A 16,154-nucleotide genomic window follows, 5' to 3' on the forward strand; every position below is an offset into this window, starting at 1 on the left:
ACCTGAGTTCTAGGCAGATCCTTTGCCTCACTGACCTCCCCTCGGTTAGCCCTTTGCAACCACCTGGAACAAGGCGGCTCTCCAAGGTCAGAGGGTGAACTCTCCTGCTTCCCCACACAGGAAGGAAAGCAGCTGATGGAGGAGAAGCCCCAGTTTGCGGACCTGGTGTCCCAGAGGCTGGAAGCCTTGCACCGGCTCTGGGATGAGCTTCAGGCCACCACACAGGAGACGACCCAGCACCTCTCAGCCGCCAGGAGCTCTGACCTGCGCTCACAGACCCAGGCCGACCTCAACAAGTGGATCAAGGCCATGGAGGACCAGCTACGGTCGGACGACCTGGGCAAGGACCTGACCAGCGTCAACAGGATGCTGGCTAAGCTGAAGGCAAGTGAGCAGGTTGTAGACTGAGGGTGTTGGAATGGAGGGGGTCTTGGAAGCAAATCTGCAACCTGAAAGAGAGTACCCTCCTGTGCCCTTAGCTGGGCTGGCTTTTTTATCAGGTCTCCTGGTTCACAGCCCAGCTCCTACCCTTTTGCAATGGGAAAGACAGGGAGGGATCCAGACGGGGTAATAAAAGTGTGCGTGAGAAGTATAGGACAGACGCTCAGAGGGGCAAAAGATGAGATGGGGGCAATCCAAGGAGACTTCTTAGGGGAGGCTGAGCTCAAACCAGGCCTTTGAGGATGGGTGGGATTTGCACGATGAAGTGGACGAGGGGCTGCCCAGGTGCCAGGGCTGGTGCCGACGCTGTCCTTGTGTCCCAGCGTGTGGAGGACCAAGTGAACGTGCGGAAGGTGGAACTGGAGGAGCTGTTTGCCCAGATGCCCTCGCTGGGAGAGGAGGCGGGGCATGAAGACTTGAGCATCGAGAAGCGGTTCCTGGACCTTCTGGAGCCCTTGGGGAGGAGGAAGAAGCAGCTGGAATCATCCAGAGCCAGGCTGCAGATCAGCCGGGACTTAGAGGATGAGACGGTGGGTGGGCCGCAGCTCCCCCCTCCCCCAGCGGCTGAGCCGGCAGCTGTCACCGGGATAGCTGGCGGCTGCCCGGGGCAGTTCTTGGTAGCAGACGTCTGGTCATCTCACCGCCTTGTCTCAGAGGGTGGTCGTGATGACTACATGAAACGTCAGTGTAAGCCAGTGCCTTTTGAATGGTAGCTCGCTCATGGACTTGGGGGCCAGGCAGACCTGGGTTCGAGATCCAGCTATGTTGCCTTCCCTCCAAGTGACCAGGAGCAAGTTATTTTGAACCTCAGTTCAAAATAGCAAAATGCCCCCATTTTACAAAACCCTGATGGGGTGTTGGGAAGAGCTGGGGAGACACAGTAAGCAGAGCTCTGTCTGGCCCACGGTGAGTGATGGGGAAAGGGTGGCTGTGATTGTCGTCAGCTGTCCCCCGCCTTCTGGTCTCCGCAGCTCTGGGTGGAGGAGAGGCTGCCTCTGGCCCAGTCGACCGACCATGGCACGAACCTGCAAACTGTGCAGCTGTTCATGAAGAAGAACCAGGTGAGTCCTGCCACCTCGTCAGTCCCACCTGCCCCACAGAGGAAGCCCCAGCCCTGATCTGCACAAGGTCCCCAGCAGCACGTAACAGATTATTGTTCTTTTTTTTAAAATTTATTTATTTAATTTACTTATTTTTGGCTGTGTTGGGTCTTCGTTGCTGTGCGCGGGCTTTCTCTAGTTGCGGCAAGCGGGGGCTACTCTTCATTGTGGTGCGTGGGCTTCTCATTGCGGTGGCTTCTCTTGTGGAGCACGGGCTCTAGGCGTGTGGGCTTCAGTAGTTGTGGCACATGGGCTTAGTTGCTCCACGGCATGTGGGATCTTCCCGGACCAGGGCTCGAACCCGTGTCCCCTGCATTGGCAGGCGGATTCTTAACCACTGCACCACCAGGGAAGGCCCAGGTTATTGTTGTTGTTGATAGCTACAGGGTCCCCAGTCTGTGTTTGTATTCTCATAGCTGAAGGAGCAGCTCTGATGATGGCAGAGAGAATTCTGGGAGGACCACAGAGTGGGGCGGAGGTGAATGGGGCCGGGGGGTCCAGGTGCTTTGGGATTTGGGGCCATTCAGACCCATCAGGGCACAGGTACGTGCAGGACCTGGAGGCCCTGGCCTGGGGTTTCATGTCCTTTACAGCTTCTGTATTCCGTGACCTCCCTGAGAGGAGGCTCTTAGCTCCTGGCGTCTCTCCCATCACTGCCTTGTCCCTCTTCCAGGGCTAAGCTTGGCCTATTGAGTCTCCTCAGGGTAAGTAGGCCCCTGTTCTCTAGACACATGAGCATACTTGTGGGGCTGCAACGCCACGAAGAAGCTGCTAAACTTGGACTCTGAGCCATTGGAGGAAACATCCGTTGGCTGTTCTGCTCTCCCAGGCTGGATTGGGAATCTCTGCAGCCCTGGTCAGAATCCTGGAAGTGAGCAGATGCACTTCCTCTGTGTCAGGCCTGCAGGGGAAGCCTGCGTCCTCCAGGAAGGCCAGCTGCATGGGGTCATGGTCTGGCCACATGGTCTAGCCAGTAGCTGGCCGTACCCCTGCTCTTGGGCAGAGAGTCCCTCCTGCCTGGTCTGCTCTCTGCTTCAGGAAGTGGCGGCAGCCGCAGCCTTGAGCAAGGAGCGTCTAGGAACTTATCCCAGAGAAGAGCAGTGTGTCCCAGAGTGCCAGTCGGTACTGCAGCTCATTGGGGAAGGAAGGTCATGGCAGACAGTACGTCCTTCCCCCCAGATATCAGCAGCCAACATCTGCTCACAGAACCCAGCAACTGTGCAAAGGCCTGAATGAATTATATTCAGACATTCCTTAAAAGCTCCCTCGAACACTTTGCTTCTAGTTGGCATGATCAAATCCCAGAGGTTCCGGTGGCAACACGTAGGGACCTGAATTAGAAGGTGGTGGAGGCGGGGCTTTTGCTAACATCACACCCTCCAGTGAAAGTGGGGAAGACTGGTAGAAGACTATTCTCGGGGCCTCAGTTTCCTCAACTATAAATTGGGCCAACTCTAGTCCTTCCAGTACTCAAGACTTTAGTCTCAATAAGTGTTATTGCCAATGATTTTCAACTCCCCTGGCTGAAGGTTGCTATTTCAGGAGAAGGGCGAGACTAATATGGATGGGGTTCCCCTTAACAAGAAGGGAAAGATAATCTCGTGGGAGAGCATGGCTGCCCCGGTAAAGACTATTTCAGGCTAGCCTTGCTAAAGCCGAAATCCCATTTTATCATTTCTTCTACTGCAGTGGTCAGTGTGCGTCAGGCTCACCCGGAGGGCTTGTTAAAACACAGTTGACCAGGCTCCACCCTAGATTTACTGCATCAGACTCTGGGAGCAGAGCCTGATCATTTGCATTTCTATCGAGATCCTAGGCGATGCTGCTGCTGCTGGCCTGGAACCCCACTTTGAGAACCACCACTTTAATGGCTGTCATTGCAACTAGAACAGAACCTGCAAGATGCCGCACGAAGGGTTCTTAACTCTGAATGCACATTAGAATCACCTGGGGGAACCTAAAGACATACGAGTACCCAGGTCCCACCTCAGATCAATTAATAAGGACCTCTGGGGATGGGACCCTGGCTGTGTCTGTTTTCCCCGATGATTCAACCTGCAACCAGGGTTAAAAAGCAGTGTCCTGCCTGGTCTGGCCCCTGCCTTCTCCCGAATCTCCTCCCTTATCACTTTCGCCCTCCTTCACAGTATTCTAGCTTGCCTGACCCTTTGGACCATCCAGGCTTGCTTCCACCCCAGGGACTTTCTCGGCACTCGCTCTTCCCTCCTGCCAGCAACACTCATCCCCCAGATCTTTGTGGGGTTGCCCTCTCCTCATCATTCATGTCTTACTCAGATGTCATCTGCACAGAAAACCGTTCCTGACTCCCCCAGTTAAAGAGGCCACCACCACACCTTGCAAGACAGTCCTCATCTCAGTGGTGTCTGTTCCTCGTGGTACCTGTTATATGCATTCATTCATTTATTTACATGCTTATCATTTCCTCTTCTAGAGTGTAAGCTTTATGAGGGCAGGGGTTTTGTTTATCTTGTTCCCATATTGTCCCTAGAACCTAGAACAGGGCCTGATACATCAGAAATAATAACTGTGGGTTGAATGAATGAAGTCAGGGAAGATGTTCTAAGTAAGCATACTGCACAGGAGCCTAGAAAGGAATTGCTTAAAAGGAGAGAAAGAAATACCTTTGTAGGATATAAGATCTCAGGGAAAGTAAAGAGGCAAGCGGAGCTGACATCACGGGTCGTTTGACTACAATCGCAGAGACCACGGGAAATTGTCAGAATGGAGATTCTGAGCATCAGGTGTAAAGATGCATTTCAGCAAGTTAGGTGACTTGTGGGTATTGCTAGTTCTATGTGTTTTAAATGCTGACAGTCATAGCACAGCCTGTGTGTACTCTTACCCGCCGCCCTCTAGACAGTTTTCAAGGCCATGGGAAATTGTAAAAAGGGAGGAGATGGGAGCTAAGGAGCCAAAAGCCCACATGCAAGGAGCAGCCGGGCTGGGGCCTCTAGGACCCAGAAAGCGAGTGACAACATGTCACGGCCCCCTGAAGATAAAGGTGACCCATCACCAGAGCGGGAAGAAATGCCATCTTGGTGACCAAAGGTAGGAAATACTGAAACAGGGGAAAACAAAACGAAATCCTAAACTCTGACCAAGGGGCAACTGTCAACTATTGTTTTATACAGCGTAAAAAATCTGCTAAAATCAGATCTCAAAAGGCCATTTAAGTATCGTTTTCCTCTCCTCCACCACGTACAGCTAAGAAGTCAAGCTCTGCTGAGACAGGAGGTGTAGGGAGCCCTCAGGAGCACATGTGGCTCCGGGAGAGCCATGTTCAAATCCCACTCTGGCACTGGCTGTCCACAGTCACCTAACTGCTGCGCGCTGGTGTCCAGTGCTAACCTCAGAAGGTCATGGTGGGGGCCAGAGGAGAATGAGGTGGCAGGCCCAGCCCCGTGCTGGGCACCTGGTCACTAGCAGTCTTTATGGCCACATCTGCTCCGCTCAAGCTTCCCCAAGGGGTTCAGGGCGAGAGGTGCCAGGGTGTGACCCTGGGCTGCCCTGCACGGCGGGAAGACCAGCCCCTGAGCCCTTCCCCTCTGGCCGCAGACGCTACAGAACGAGATCCTGGGCCACGCGCCGCGGGTGGAGGACGTGCTGCACAGGGGGCAGCAGCTGGTGGCCGCGGCCGAGATCGACTGCCGAGACGTGGAGGAGTGCCTGGGGCAACTGCAAGTCTCGTGGGACACACTGCGGGAGACGGCGGCCAGACGGCTGCAGCGCCTGCGGGACGCCAGCGAGGCGCAGCAGTACTACCTGGACGCGGGTGAGGCCGAGGCCTGGATCAGTGAGCAGGAGTTCTACGTCTTCTCCGACGAGACCCCCCAGGTCGGCTCGGGCAGGGTGCCAGGCTGGGTGTCAAGACCAGCCCAGAGGAAGAGCTGGGTGGAGGTGGGCAGTCAGTGGGGAACCTGTAAGGCCAGGTGTGTGAGGAGTGAGGGCAGGGAGAGAGCGTACGAGGTACCCTGCTTCTCAGGACGCCCCTCCTCTCAAGAACATACAGTGCACGTACCGCAGCCGGGCGCCCTGTTTGCCAATTAGATTTGCTCTAACCCAAGGGTTCTTCACCTTTTTTGTGCCATGGATTCTGTGCAGATGAACTGCTGCGGGAGTGGGTGAGAGGTGAGGGGGGTCTCTAAAAGCTGGGGTGATACAGGAAGTTTCCATGGGGACAGAGGTTGGATCTGGGCCGGGAAGGGTGGATGTCAGATGAGAATTGAGGGTGACGAATGGAAGGTAGGGTGTGGGTGTTGCCGGGCAACGGGAGGAGAGGGGAGGGGACCGTGGGCAGTTCTCCTATGGGTGTCCCGCGAGCCTGGCCCTCCCCCATCTCGGGCACCTCCAGGAGCAGGGCTGTAAGCTGGGCCAGGTGAGCGCGTGCCCTGACGGTCCGCTGCCTCCTAGGATGAAGAGGGCGCCATCGTGATGTTGAAGCGGCACTTGCGGCAGCAGCGCACCGTAGAGGAGTACGGGAGAAGCATCAAGCAGCTGGCCGGCCGGGCCCAGAGCCTGCTGTCTTCAGGCCACCCCGAGGGGTGCGTGTGCCTCCAGATCCCGGGCGTCAGGCCAGGGGCCCCGCCAACCAGGAGCCCTTCAGGTCCAAGGCGGAGAACAGGAACGGTTTTCCCGAAAACTGTGGGTTTGAGAAAACTGCCTTCTGGCCTGCTGATTGGCCCAGTTCCCTGTTATGTTGTGGTTTTGTGTAACTTCACACAGGGCTGACTGAGGCCTGGTTTGCAAAGAGATTTTAGGAAATGGAACAGCAAAACTACCCTCTTGGTGAACAGAGAGCTCCAGTCTTTTCAGGAGTTCGTCTTCAGCATCTTTCAGCTTAGCCTAAATTTGCTTTTCTTTTTGTGGTCCAGGAGGTACCTCAGGATCTCACAGTGTCTCAGCGAAATCATTATGCACCCATCTACACTGTTCAGTTGTGTGGGTTCTGCATAAATGGGAGCCCACTGGGCCAGACACCTCGGGCCACCCCCAGTCACGGCCCTGTCCTCAGTCACCTTCAGGGCACCCACAGCAGCTGCCTCAGCATCTCCCAAGGAGCCCCAGGGATCGAGCCCCTGGTATGGCATGCCCCTCCCAGAAGAGCTGAGCAGGGGCTGCTGCTGGTGGAGCCAGGCTCAGCCAGCCCACGCCTCAGCCTCCCTGGAAGAATAGCGGAAGAGTTCTCCATTTGCACGTGTCTCTCTGAGCTTCCCAGAGTCAGGGGCAGGGGCGGGAGGCACCCCCTCTAGGGGAACACATTTCACTATCCCCTGAAGCATCATGGTCTAAGGGATGGTTCCTTCTCTCCCCAACTCTTCCCCGTGCAAAGCCGCTCTGCTGTTTCTCTGAAGCTGTGCTCCGCCACTCGTCCCTGCCTCGGGCCTGGGGAGGAGGAGGCTGGCGCCTGATCTGGCTGCTCTAGGTTCTCTGTTGCCGTCTCTGAGGGCTTTCTTGTTTTGAATTCCAGGGAACAGATCATCAGACTTCAAGGGCAGGTGGACAAGCAGTACGCGGGGCTGAAGGACATGGCAGAGGAGCGCAGGCGGAAGCTGGAGAACATGTACCACCTGTTCCAGCTGAAGCGGGAGGTGGAAGACCTGGAGCAGTGGATCACGGAGAAGGAGCTGGTGGCCTCCTCCCCAGAAATGGGGCAAGACTTTGACCACGTGACTGTGAGTACCCATGGCCACTGCTTGCTTTGTCTCCCTCTAGTGCAGTAGACCTAGGAGCTGTCGTGGCAGACACATACACACACCCGCCGGGTGCAAAGTGCCGCAGAGATGCGGGCTCCCCCCGTGCGAGCTCAAGTGCCCTGGGGAAGACGTGAGAGCCCAGCTCCAGGCAGTGGCAGGTGCCGCTGGGAGGGTCGACAGCTAGTGTGATGACACCACCACACCCCTGAGCCCTGGTAACCGGTAACCGCTTTTCTGTCTACCCCCGTCCAGCTGCTCCGGGACAAGTTCCGGGACTTTGCCCGGGAGACCGGGGCGACTGGACAGGAGCGGGTGGACAACGTGAATGCCATCATTGAGCGGCTCATCGACGTGGGCCACGCAGAGGCGGCCACCATCGCCGAGTGGAAGGACGGGCTGAACGAGATGTGGGCGGACCTGCTGGAGCTCATTGACACGCGCATGCAGCTGCTGGCCGCCTCCTATGACCTGCAGCGCTACTTCTACACTGGCGCCGAGATCCTGGGCCTCATTGACGAGAAGCACCGCGAGCTGCCTGAGGATGTGGGGCTGGATGCCAGCACCGCCGAGTCCTTCCATCGCGTGCACACAGCCTTCGAGCGGGAGCTCCACCTGCTGGGTGTGCAGGTGCCTCTCATCCCTGGCCGTCCCTCCACGCCTTCCCCATGACTAGCTTCCCTGGGGCGCAGTGTCAGGTCCTCTACTGGCTTCTAGAGGGGAGACTTCTCGAACAGGCATCTCCTTAGAGAAGCAACAGCTCCGGGCAGGAAGCAGAGGCTTTCAGATGTTCTTTAGCTTCAGAACTAGTTCTTTAAACTGAACCTTTCCCAAAACCCGATGCAAAAATACCTTCAAATGTAATTTCTCTGGTTGTCAAAGTGTTACAGTATCATTAGTGATCATACATGTAGCACTTTTCTAGTACCAGGTACTGTTCTAAGCAATATACGTGGTCAGTGAATCCTCAGCCTCCCTCTGAGGAAGGGAATAATGTTATCTGCCTTTTCTAGATGAGGAAAGCAGGCACAGAAGGGTGACTAAGTTGTCCAGAAACATGCAGCTAAGCAGTGGAGCCGCAATTCAGCTCCTGGCAGTCTGGCTATAGACTCCACACCCTTAGCCACTGAGCTGTTCAGCCTTTCCCCATGGGAGCTGGAGGGGGGCCCAAGACCAGCCTAGACTCCCTCCTCTCATCATGGGTTGCCCCCTGAGGTACCTCCACAGGCCCCTAGGGTTCTGCAGAGTTCAGCATGATGGATAGGTTGAGGGCAAGGGGCTCAGCTGTGGGGACTCACCGGGCCTCCAGTGGAGCAGGGCCAGCTGGGCCAGCTGTGCAGTCCTGCACCGACCCAGCAGGGTTTCGGGAAAGAACACCAAAGTAGGTTGGGCCCCTGGTTCACCAAGAAGGGGACAGCCTCAAGATGTGTCCTCCAGCTGGAGGTGCTTTGGGGTTACTGGAGCCCCTGTGGCAGGTACAGCCCCAACGAGGTCTCAGGAATGAGGCTTCACTGCCCTGGGGCCGGCCTCAAACAGGGGATGGTACCATGCAGAATGGTTAGGAACAGCGAGTTGAGAGCACGCCTCCAATCCCAGTTGCACCCTCTCTGAGCGTGAGTGACCTGGGGCTAGTCACTTAGCCTCCCTGTGCCTCAGTTTCCTCATCTCAAAAACAGGGATAATAATAGTACCTCTTTGACGGTGTTGTTGTAAAGATGAAGAGAGTAACAGAAAGTGTGTAGAGCAGTGCCTGGTACATAATTACTCTCATAGTCATACACCAAAGGGCACAGAGCCCCTCTCACTCCCAAATCCTCATCAGAGCCCAAGGGATGCTTTGGGTCAGTAGGGGTGCCAAAGCAAGGAGCCTTCTCTCCAGCACCCAGTGGGTGTCCCCGGGAGGGAGACTGGGAGGAGGCAGACGCCCTCGCCCATCCCAGGCCCAAGTCGTGTCTGCCTGGAAAACAATGTTCAGTTTTGCCCCATCACAGGTACAGCAGTTCCAGGACGTGGCCACCCGCCTGCAGACAGCGTACGCCGGAGAGAAGGCAGACACCATCCAGAACAAGGAACAGGAGGTGTCTGCTGCATGGCAGGCGCTGCTCGATGCCTGCGCGGGGCGCCGCACCCAGCTGGTGGACACCGCGGACAAATTCCGCTTCTTCAGCATGGTCCGAGATCTCCTCTCCTGGATGGACAGCATCATCCGGCAGATCGAGACCCAGGAGAAGCCCAGGTGAGGGCAGCGTCCTCAAGGCAGCCCCGCTCCCGGCCCACTTTGTCCCAGAGGCTGGCAGAGCAGGGCGCTGCTCCGAGGGTCTGCCCCGGAGGGACGTCCTGGACTGTGGGTGCGCAAGAATCCCCAAGGGGCACCTGAGGCTGCGTCCAGGGAGAATCTGAGTGGCTCAGCTGCCACCGGGAGAACCGACTATTCCAGAGTAAAGGGAATCCTGAGAGTGCCGAGAAAGACATCGGTCGTTCAGATTCTACGGTGGGGGCAGGGGCCGTGGTTGTCAGTTTACACATTCAGAGCTGGGCAGGTCCAGAAGTGGTCCTGCTCTTCCCCACAGCACGGGCATATGGGGGCCATTTCCCTAAAACTCAGGAAAGGAGCTCATTGCGCATGAGAGGTGGGGGCAGGCACGTGGGCAGTCGGCCGGGATCAGAGCTCTCTACACGCTTTGTGCCCACCTCTGTCCCTCTGCCCCTAGGGTGCCTGTCCTGGTGGTCAAGCTTTTATATTTAACATCATTATTGAGCTATAATCCACATACCATACAATTCAGCCATTTAAAATGTACCATTCAATGTTTCGCATAGTCACAGTTGTACAGCCGTCACCACAGCATGTTTAGAACATTTTCATCACCCCAAAAAGAAACCCTGTACCCCTTAGCAGTCATCACCCCCCGCTCCTCTGGCAACACTAATCTGCTTTCTGTCTCTAAATGTGCCTGTTGTAGACTTTTCATATGAGTGGATCATATAATATGTGGTCCTTTGTGACTGGTTTCTTTCACTTACCACAATCTTTCCAAGGTTCATCCATGTATCAGTACCTCATTCCTTTTTATTGCCAAATTTAACATTCCCGGGCTTTTTTTATGGTCACTGCACCCCCGTCCATGTCCTGACCACTGAGCAAGGGAGGACACTAGGGCATCAGTGTTCCTGCTGGGGCTGGGCAGCTGGCAGAGGACTTCCTGGCTGTCCAGAGAGAGAGGAGAGAGTCAGACTCCCGGGCAGGTAGGGGTCCCCCTCTGATCGGGACTTGGTGTCAGATGGGCCAGAGTCACCCAGAGTTTCCTTTTTCACCAAACACCCGCCCCCGCAGGGACGTCTCCTCGGTGGAACTGCTCATGAAGTATCACAAGGGCATTCTGGCGGAGATGGAAACCCGAAGCAAGAACTTCAGCGCCTGCCTGGAGCTCGGAGAGTCCCTGCTGCAGCGGCAACACCAAGCCTCGGATGAGGTGTGAGGGGAAGGCGGGACAGAGACGGGCCCTCCCTGTCCTTGCCTCCGCTCCTGCTGGGCCAGACAGCTTCCTGGGAGGGAACCCATGGGCCGTGGTTTCTCTGAGGAGGCTTTCTTGGGGGGGGACTGGGGCTGTGTGTAGGCCCGGGGATTATAGCTCCACCAAACCTATTTGAGGAACTGGCCGCTACTCTGCAGGGAGAGTGGGCTCATAACCCAACTAACCCTCACATATGTGTGTGCTTTGGTCTTGGTGACGCCCACTTCCTGGGTGAGGCCCGTGGTAACCTCAGAGAGGTTAAGTAATTTACCCAAGGCAGCACAGCTGGCAAGTGGCAGGGCCAAGACTTGAAGCCAGGTCGGTGGGACAAAGCCCAGCAGGCTGTGCAGGGCCCCTCTGCACACCACCTCAGACAGGGGGAAGGGTTACCAAAGCCTGAGCCATCTCCCCTTCCTCCCCGCAGATCAGGGAGAAACTGCAGCAGGTGGTGTCCAGGAGGAAGGAGATGAAGGAGAAGTGGAAGGCCCGCCAGGAGCAGCTCCACATGTGTGAGTGCAGCCTGGGAGCCAGGGAACCTGGGGGGGCGGGGCGGGGGGAGGGACCGGGGAGGGGTGATGTCGCAACGCGGTGGACTTCCCCCCCTGCTGGAGAAGAGCCGCCACAGCACCACTCATCAGCAAAGTTCAGGGCCAAGGGCCTTGGGGAAGAAGACCCAACAGACACGCTGCTGGAAGCCTGCCTCTGACCAGCCAGCACCTGTTCCCTGTCCACCCTCTGCCCCACCTGTCCCCCGCCTCCTGCTTGGCCGGTGTCCCCGTAGAGCTGTGGCCTCTCCAGGGGTCAGCGTAAGGCTCAAGCGCATCCCAAAGGTTTGATCTGAGGCGTGTGGGGCACAGAAAGAACTCTGTTCTCCGCAGCTGGAAACAGGAGAGGTAGGGAAATTCCACCACCCAGGTAGGAGCTGCAAGCCACAAAGACCTGGACTCTCCCGTGGCTGCTTGTGCATGACTGTGTGAGACAGCCAGGGGCCGGGAAGGGAACACTCAAGACTGTTCTCAAAGGGCGATGTCAAAACCATTTTGTTTAGAGTTTGTTCTAATTCATGTGTTTTTCAATATCGCTATCGGTGGAGATGAGGTAGGGGCCCAGCACGGGGATGGAGCAGCCTCGGGCAGCCCGTCGCCACTGAGCAGGGTGTCCACGCGGTTCAGGGACACCTGTGTGGGCCTCGGCCTGCCCGCCAGCTCTGCACCTTGTCTGTGAGGGGCCCCGGGGTCCCAGCAGGATCGGACCGCCGGGTGCTAACAGACCCCTGGGCTGTGTTGTCCGCGGCAGGGCTGGAAGTGTGCCAGTTCTCGCGGGACGCCTCGGTGGCTGAAGCGTGGCTGATCGCCCAGGAGCCCTACCTGGCCAGCCGGGACTTTGGACACACGGTGGACAGCGTGGAGAAGCTCATCAAGAGGCACGAGGCTTTTGAGAAATCCACGGCAGGCTGGGCAGAGCGCTTCGCCGCCCTGGAGAAGCCCACCACGGTGAGCTGGGAGGCTCGGGGCGGTGGGCAGCCACGCCTGGGGGGGTCCTCAAGTCAAGAAGTCTTCGGCGGTTACTGGGGACCTGCGGACAGTGTAAAGGCTGGGCAAGGCGGGAGAGTGGGAAGGAAATAGGGGTGGGAGAAAGTGCTGACTTTCGAACCCCAAAGACAAAAGGGGCTCATTCCAAAAGGAAGGAACAGCAGGTGTGCCGGGTATCGGGAGCCTCCTTGGAGGAAGGTTGTCTGAGAGCAGGCTCCCCTCTGTGGCTGCTCTGACCCCACACCCACCCCCGGCCTTTGCCTCCCCCAGCTTGAGCTCAAAGAACACCAGACCCCGGAGAGAACTGACGAGGAGACCGGGTGAGTGCCCTCTGCTGAGAGGGGTGGAGGAGGGAGAGGGGAAGGGTCCTTCTAATCAGAAACCGCCCCCTGATGCCTTGACAATCCACCTGTGACCTCTCACACCTGGGCCACTAGTCAGGGAAATAGTGTCTGGAGCTTAAAGACAGAGAAGAGCTTTCATTCTCCCCCAGTCCTGGGTGGCCTGAAGGCCTCGTGCAGGAAGGAAATGGATGGAGAGCAGTGGCTGCTGCACCCTTGCCCCCCCGGCTCTGGGAACCGGCTGAACACGTGTCCCGGAGGCCGTGCTGCGCGGAGCCATGGCATTTCTGAAGCATCTGCCTAACCTTTCAGGCTGGGGCAGACTGAGCAGCTCCTTGCTAAGTGTCTGCCAGGCTGCTGACTTGGCTTGTGTTCTCTGGGGACGGGGTGGGAAGCCAGGCCTCGGAGGTGGTCTCTGGCCTCTGAGAGGTGTTTGTTTCTAAAGCGGGACTATGTCTTCCATAGGCCTCAAGAAGAGGAAGGCGAGACAGCAGGGGAGGCTCCCCGAGGTCCCCACCGCGCAGCCACCGAGCGAACGTCCCCGGTCAGTTCCCTGTCCCATCTGTCTAGTTCCTGGGAGTCGTTGCTGCCCGAGCCCCCTCATCCCGACTAGGCCCAGCTGGGGCAGGAGGCCAGGATGGGCACACACTGCCCCTGCCCCCCAGACTCCTCCAGTCAGTCTTCCTTGTTTACTCAGCTTTTCTTAATTCCTAGAATAATTCCCCTTCTCCCTTCAACCAAGAAAAGACTGACATGCCAGCCCACTGGCATGACTCTCTTAGTTTGGTTTTATCTGGTCTAATAAATTTTATTATATAAATACATTACCATCTACATCAGGGGGAACAGTTTATACAGGCAGGGATGATTCCTTTGTATGCGCTGTCCTTTTACCCATTTTCCCTCTAACACCATCCTTAACTCTACCCTCTACGCCCACACACACACACACACACACACACACAGATATACTCACAAACGGACCATTTGGTCTTCCTGCCCTGGCCATGGCATTTGGGGCAGTGAAGTGGGCATACCCACCCTCTAGCAGGTTCCTTCCTCCTAAGCAGAGCCCCTCCCCCCTTTGCACCTTCCTGGCCTGAGGCTCATGGGTCAGTGAGTTGGAGATAGAGCTAGCTCTGAGGCAAGCACAGACTTGACGGAGCCCTTCAGGAGTGAGGGAGAGCCCCAGGGCTTCTGGGTCACAGGCCTCCAATTTGTAGAAAAAGAGGATGCCTGGGGGAGGTGAGGGAGGGACGCAAACACTCCCACTGCCAGAGGCCTGGCAGATGGCTTCAGGACCTGGCCTGGAATAGATCCTTTAGCTAAAAGGAACCAGGAGGTCTATGCAGGAAGTCTGGGAGGCTGTGATCCAGGTTTTGGGGAAATGTGCTGGGAGCAGCTGACCGAGAAGAAAGCAAGAATCCAGCATGTGCCTTGCATGGCTTCGCCACTGCATGTCCACCACCTCTCCAGGTGCCCAGGTGAGCTTGCCTGAACCTTCAGGGGTTCTTGGTGGAAATTTCTGGTACACCAGCCACTCCAGAAAAATGCACAACACTGAGCATTTCCTGTGCAGAATCCCCGTCAGGTCTATATTTCAGCCCTTCCCACCCTCTGAGACACACACACACACACTCACACTCACACTCACACTCTGAGCTCCCTCTGACACCTCCAGCCGGCCAGAGGTGTCCTGAGCTGCACCAGCCCTTCATGTCCAGCAGAGGGCACTCCTGGGCTCCCACTGGTGGGTCTCTCCCAGGACTTCCCTCTGAAGATCCCATCGGCGCATGTGGGAGTCTCTGGTGGACTTTTTCTCAGGAACAGCCTCCACTGGAAGGAGAGAGAACTCTGGGGGCTGGCATGGACTGTGGACACGGGGGCTGGGACTGTTCCTGCCACCTGCGCTTCAGCTGTGCGTCCCTGTGTGTCTGCACGGTGGTGGCCTGGGTCTGCGGGTTCGTGACCACCTGCGCAATCCATCCATTGTCTGTGTCGTGTACGTCTGTGCAATGTAATTACATGTGCATCAGAGCCGCCTCCATCCACCGCCTGAATGTCGCTGGATTTGGGGGGAGTATAACCTGCTTGGACCTGAGCGTCTCTGGAAGGAGGGAGTGAGCCCACATTTGAGACCCTTCCCAGAGAGCCAGCCACCCCGCCAGATGGGGAAACTGGCCTGTGCCCGGTACCAGGAAGAAACTGGATGGCGAATCAAATGAACACCAGGCCTGAGGCCTCACGGAAACAGATTTCTTGCTGCTTCTCCTTTCCGAGCCCTTTGTTGAGTTTTCACGAGGCTCCACGGGACTCTGAGGGAGAGTGGGATACCCCATTGGTCTCTGATATGAGAAGAGAGGAGAATGGGTCACATGCAGGGTTCAAAACCTTTCCAGAAACCTCAGGCCTCTCCCAGGAAGGCGGCTGTCCGCTGAGCCTTCTCTCTGGGGTAGGCCTGGGTCCAGTGGCTCTCCTGCTGTCCCATGTGTGGTCTGGTGTCGGTGCTCTATAGGATAGATCTGTGCTGTGTGTGGTCTGGTGTCGGTGCCCTATAGGATAGATCCGTACGCTGTGGCTTCACGTGAAACCCATCACTAGTGCATGCCGGCTTCCTGCATGGGAGTGGACCAGGCACCTGAATCCCTGAGTAGACTCCTGCACAGCACACGGTGGCCACCCTGCCAGCCCCGCCTGGTCCTCCGCTTCCCAGGTGTGTGCACGCACACATGTACACACACGCAGGGACTGGAGTACCATTCCACGCATTCAGCGTTTCTTCAAGCACATCCATTGCCTCTATCACCTCTTACCTTTCCACATTAGAGCATCTTCTAATAAAAACAAAAAGAAAGAAAAAAAAAACCCATTATACGGTAAGTGTGTAAGAAAGAGTGCATGAGGCCAAGCAGAAGAAACAAGGTTTCACAAATGGCAAAATTCCTGGAGTCGAAGTCAGGACATTGGGTTCTAGTCCTTAATTGTAGAGACTTCGTGCATGATTTTAGGCAAACCCCCTAATCCTCCTGGGTCTCCCTGCCCTCATAAAGCTCTGTCTGTGGGATTACAGAAAGTCCAGAACATTCCTGTATGTGAACAATGCACCTAGATAAAGGGAGAGTTGGGAGAGACGGGTTTCCCCACTTTTGTCTCGTTCTCAACTCTGAGGAACCTGGTTCTGTGGTCAGGTGCCAGCTGGTGTGAGGCTGGAGATGAGAAAGAGGTGGCAAGGGGCCAGGGTGTTTCCTGTTTGGGGAAGAGAGGAAGCCAGGGTTGGACCTCTGCTCCTGCCAAGGCCAGTGCCCTGAAGGTGGTCCCCGGGCAGCGGGCTGAGCCGTCCCCCTTCCTCTCACCCCCCCACCCTCCACCTTATGTGTCCCCCCTCCATCCTGGGTGCGGCTCTGGGGAGGGCTTGAGGGTCCTGCTAAGGGTCCTCATCTTCTAGGCTCTGAGTGCCCCAGAATCCTCAGCGTACCATTTGCGATGAGATGCTGATTGCTAAGATGCTGAGGTT

At 56.6% G+C, this 16,154-nt stretch overlaps 1 protein-coding gene across 1 annotated transcript in view; it reads left to right on the forward strand.

Moving 5' to 3' along the window:
* The window catches only part of SPTB (spectrin beta, erythrocytic), a gene marked incomplete at both ends in the record, with an annotated part of 65,771 nt that overhangs the window by 40,062 nt on the left and 9,555 nt on the right, over positions 1 to 16,154 (forward strand). The window contains 13 exons of the mRNA XM_082840800.1: positions 121 to 384; positions 765 to 971; positions 1,413 to 1,502; positions 5,118 to 5,396; positions 5,973 to 6,103; positions 7,030 to 7,234; positions 7,508 to 7,882; positions 9,244 to 9,488; positions 10,587 to 10,725; positions 11,192 to 11,276; positions 12,064 to 12,260; positions 12,570 to 12,619; positions 13,106 to 13,184. Coding sequence (XP_082696926.1) covers positions 121 to 384; positions 765 to 971; positions 1,413 to 1,502; positions 5,118 to 5,396; positions 5,973 to 6,103; positions 7,030 to 7,234; positions 7,508 to 7,882; positions 9,244 to 9,488; positions 10,587 to 10,725; positions 11,192 to 11,276; positions 12,064 to 12,260; positions 12,570 to 12,619; positions 13,106 to 13,184 — 2,346 coding nt within the window. The remainder of the gene's footprint in view (positions 1 to 120; positions 385 to 764; positions 972 to 1,412; positions 1,503 to 5,117; positions 5,397 to 5,972; positions 6,104 to 7,029; positions 7,235 to 7,507; positions 7,883 to 9,243; positions 9,489 to 10,586; positions 10,726 to 11,191; positions 11,277 to 12,063; positions 12,261 to 12,569; positions 12,620 to 13,105; positions 13,185 to 16,154) is intronic.

The sequence above is a fragment of the Leucopleurus acutus genome (genome assembly GCF_964270905.1).
Source record: "Leucopleurus acutus genome assembly, chromosome: 1".
In the NCBI taxonomy this organism is placed as follows: domain Eukaryota; kingdom Metazoa; phylum Chordata; class Mammalia; order Artiodactyla; family Delphinidae; genus Leucopleurus; species Leucopleurus acutus.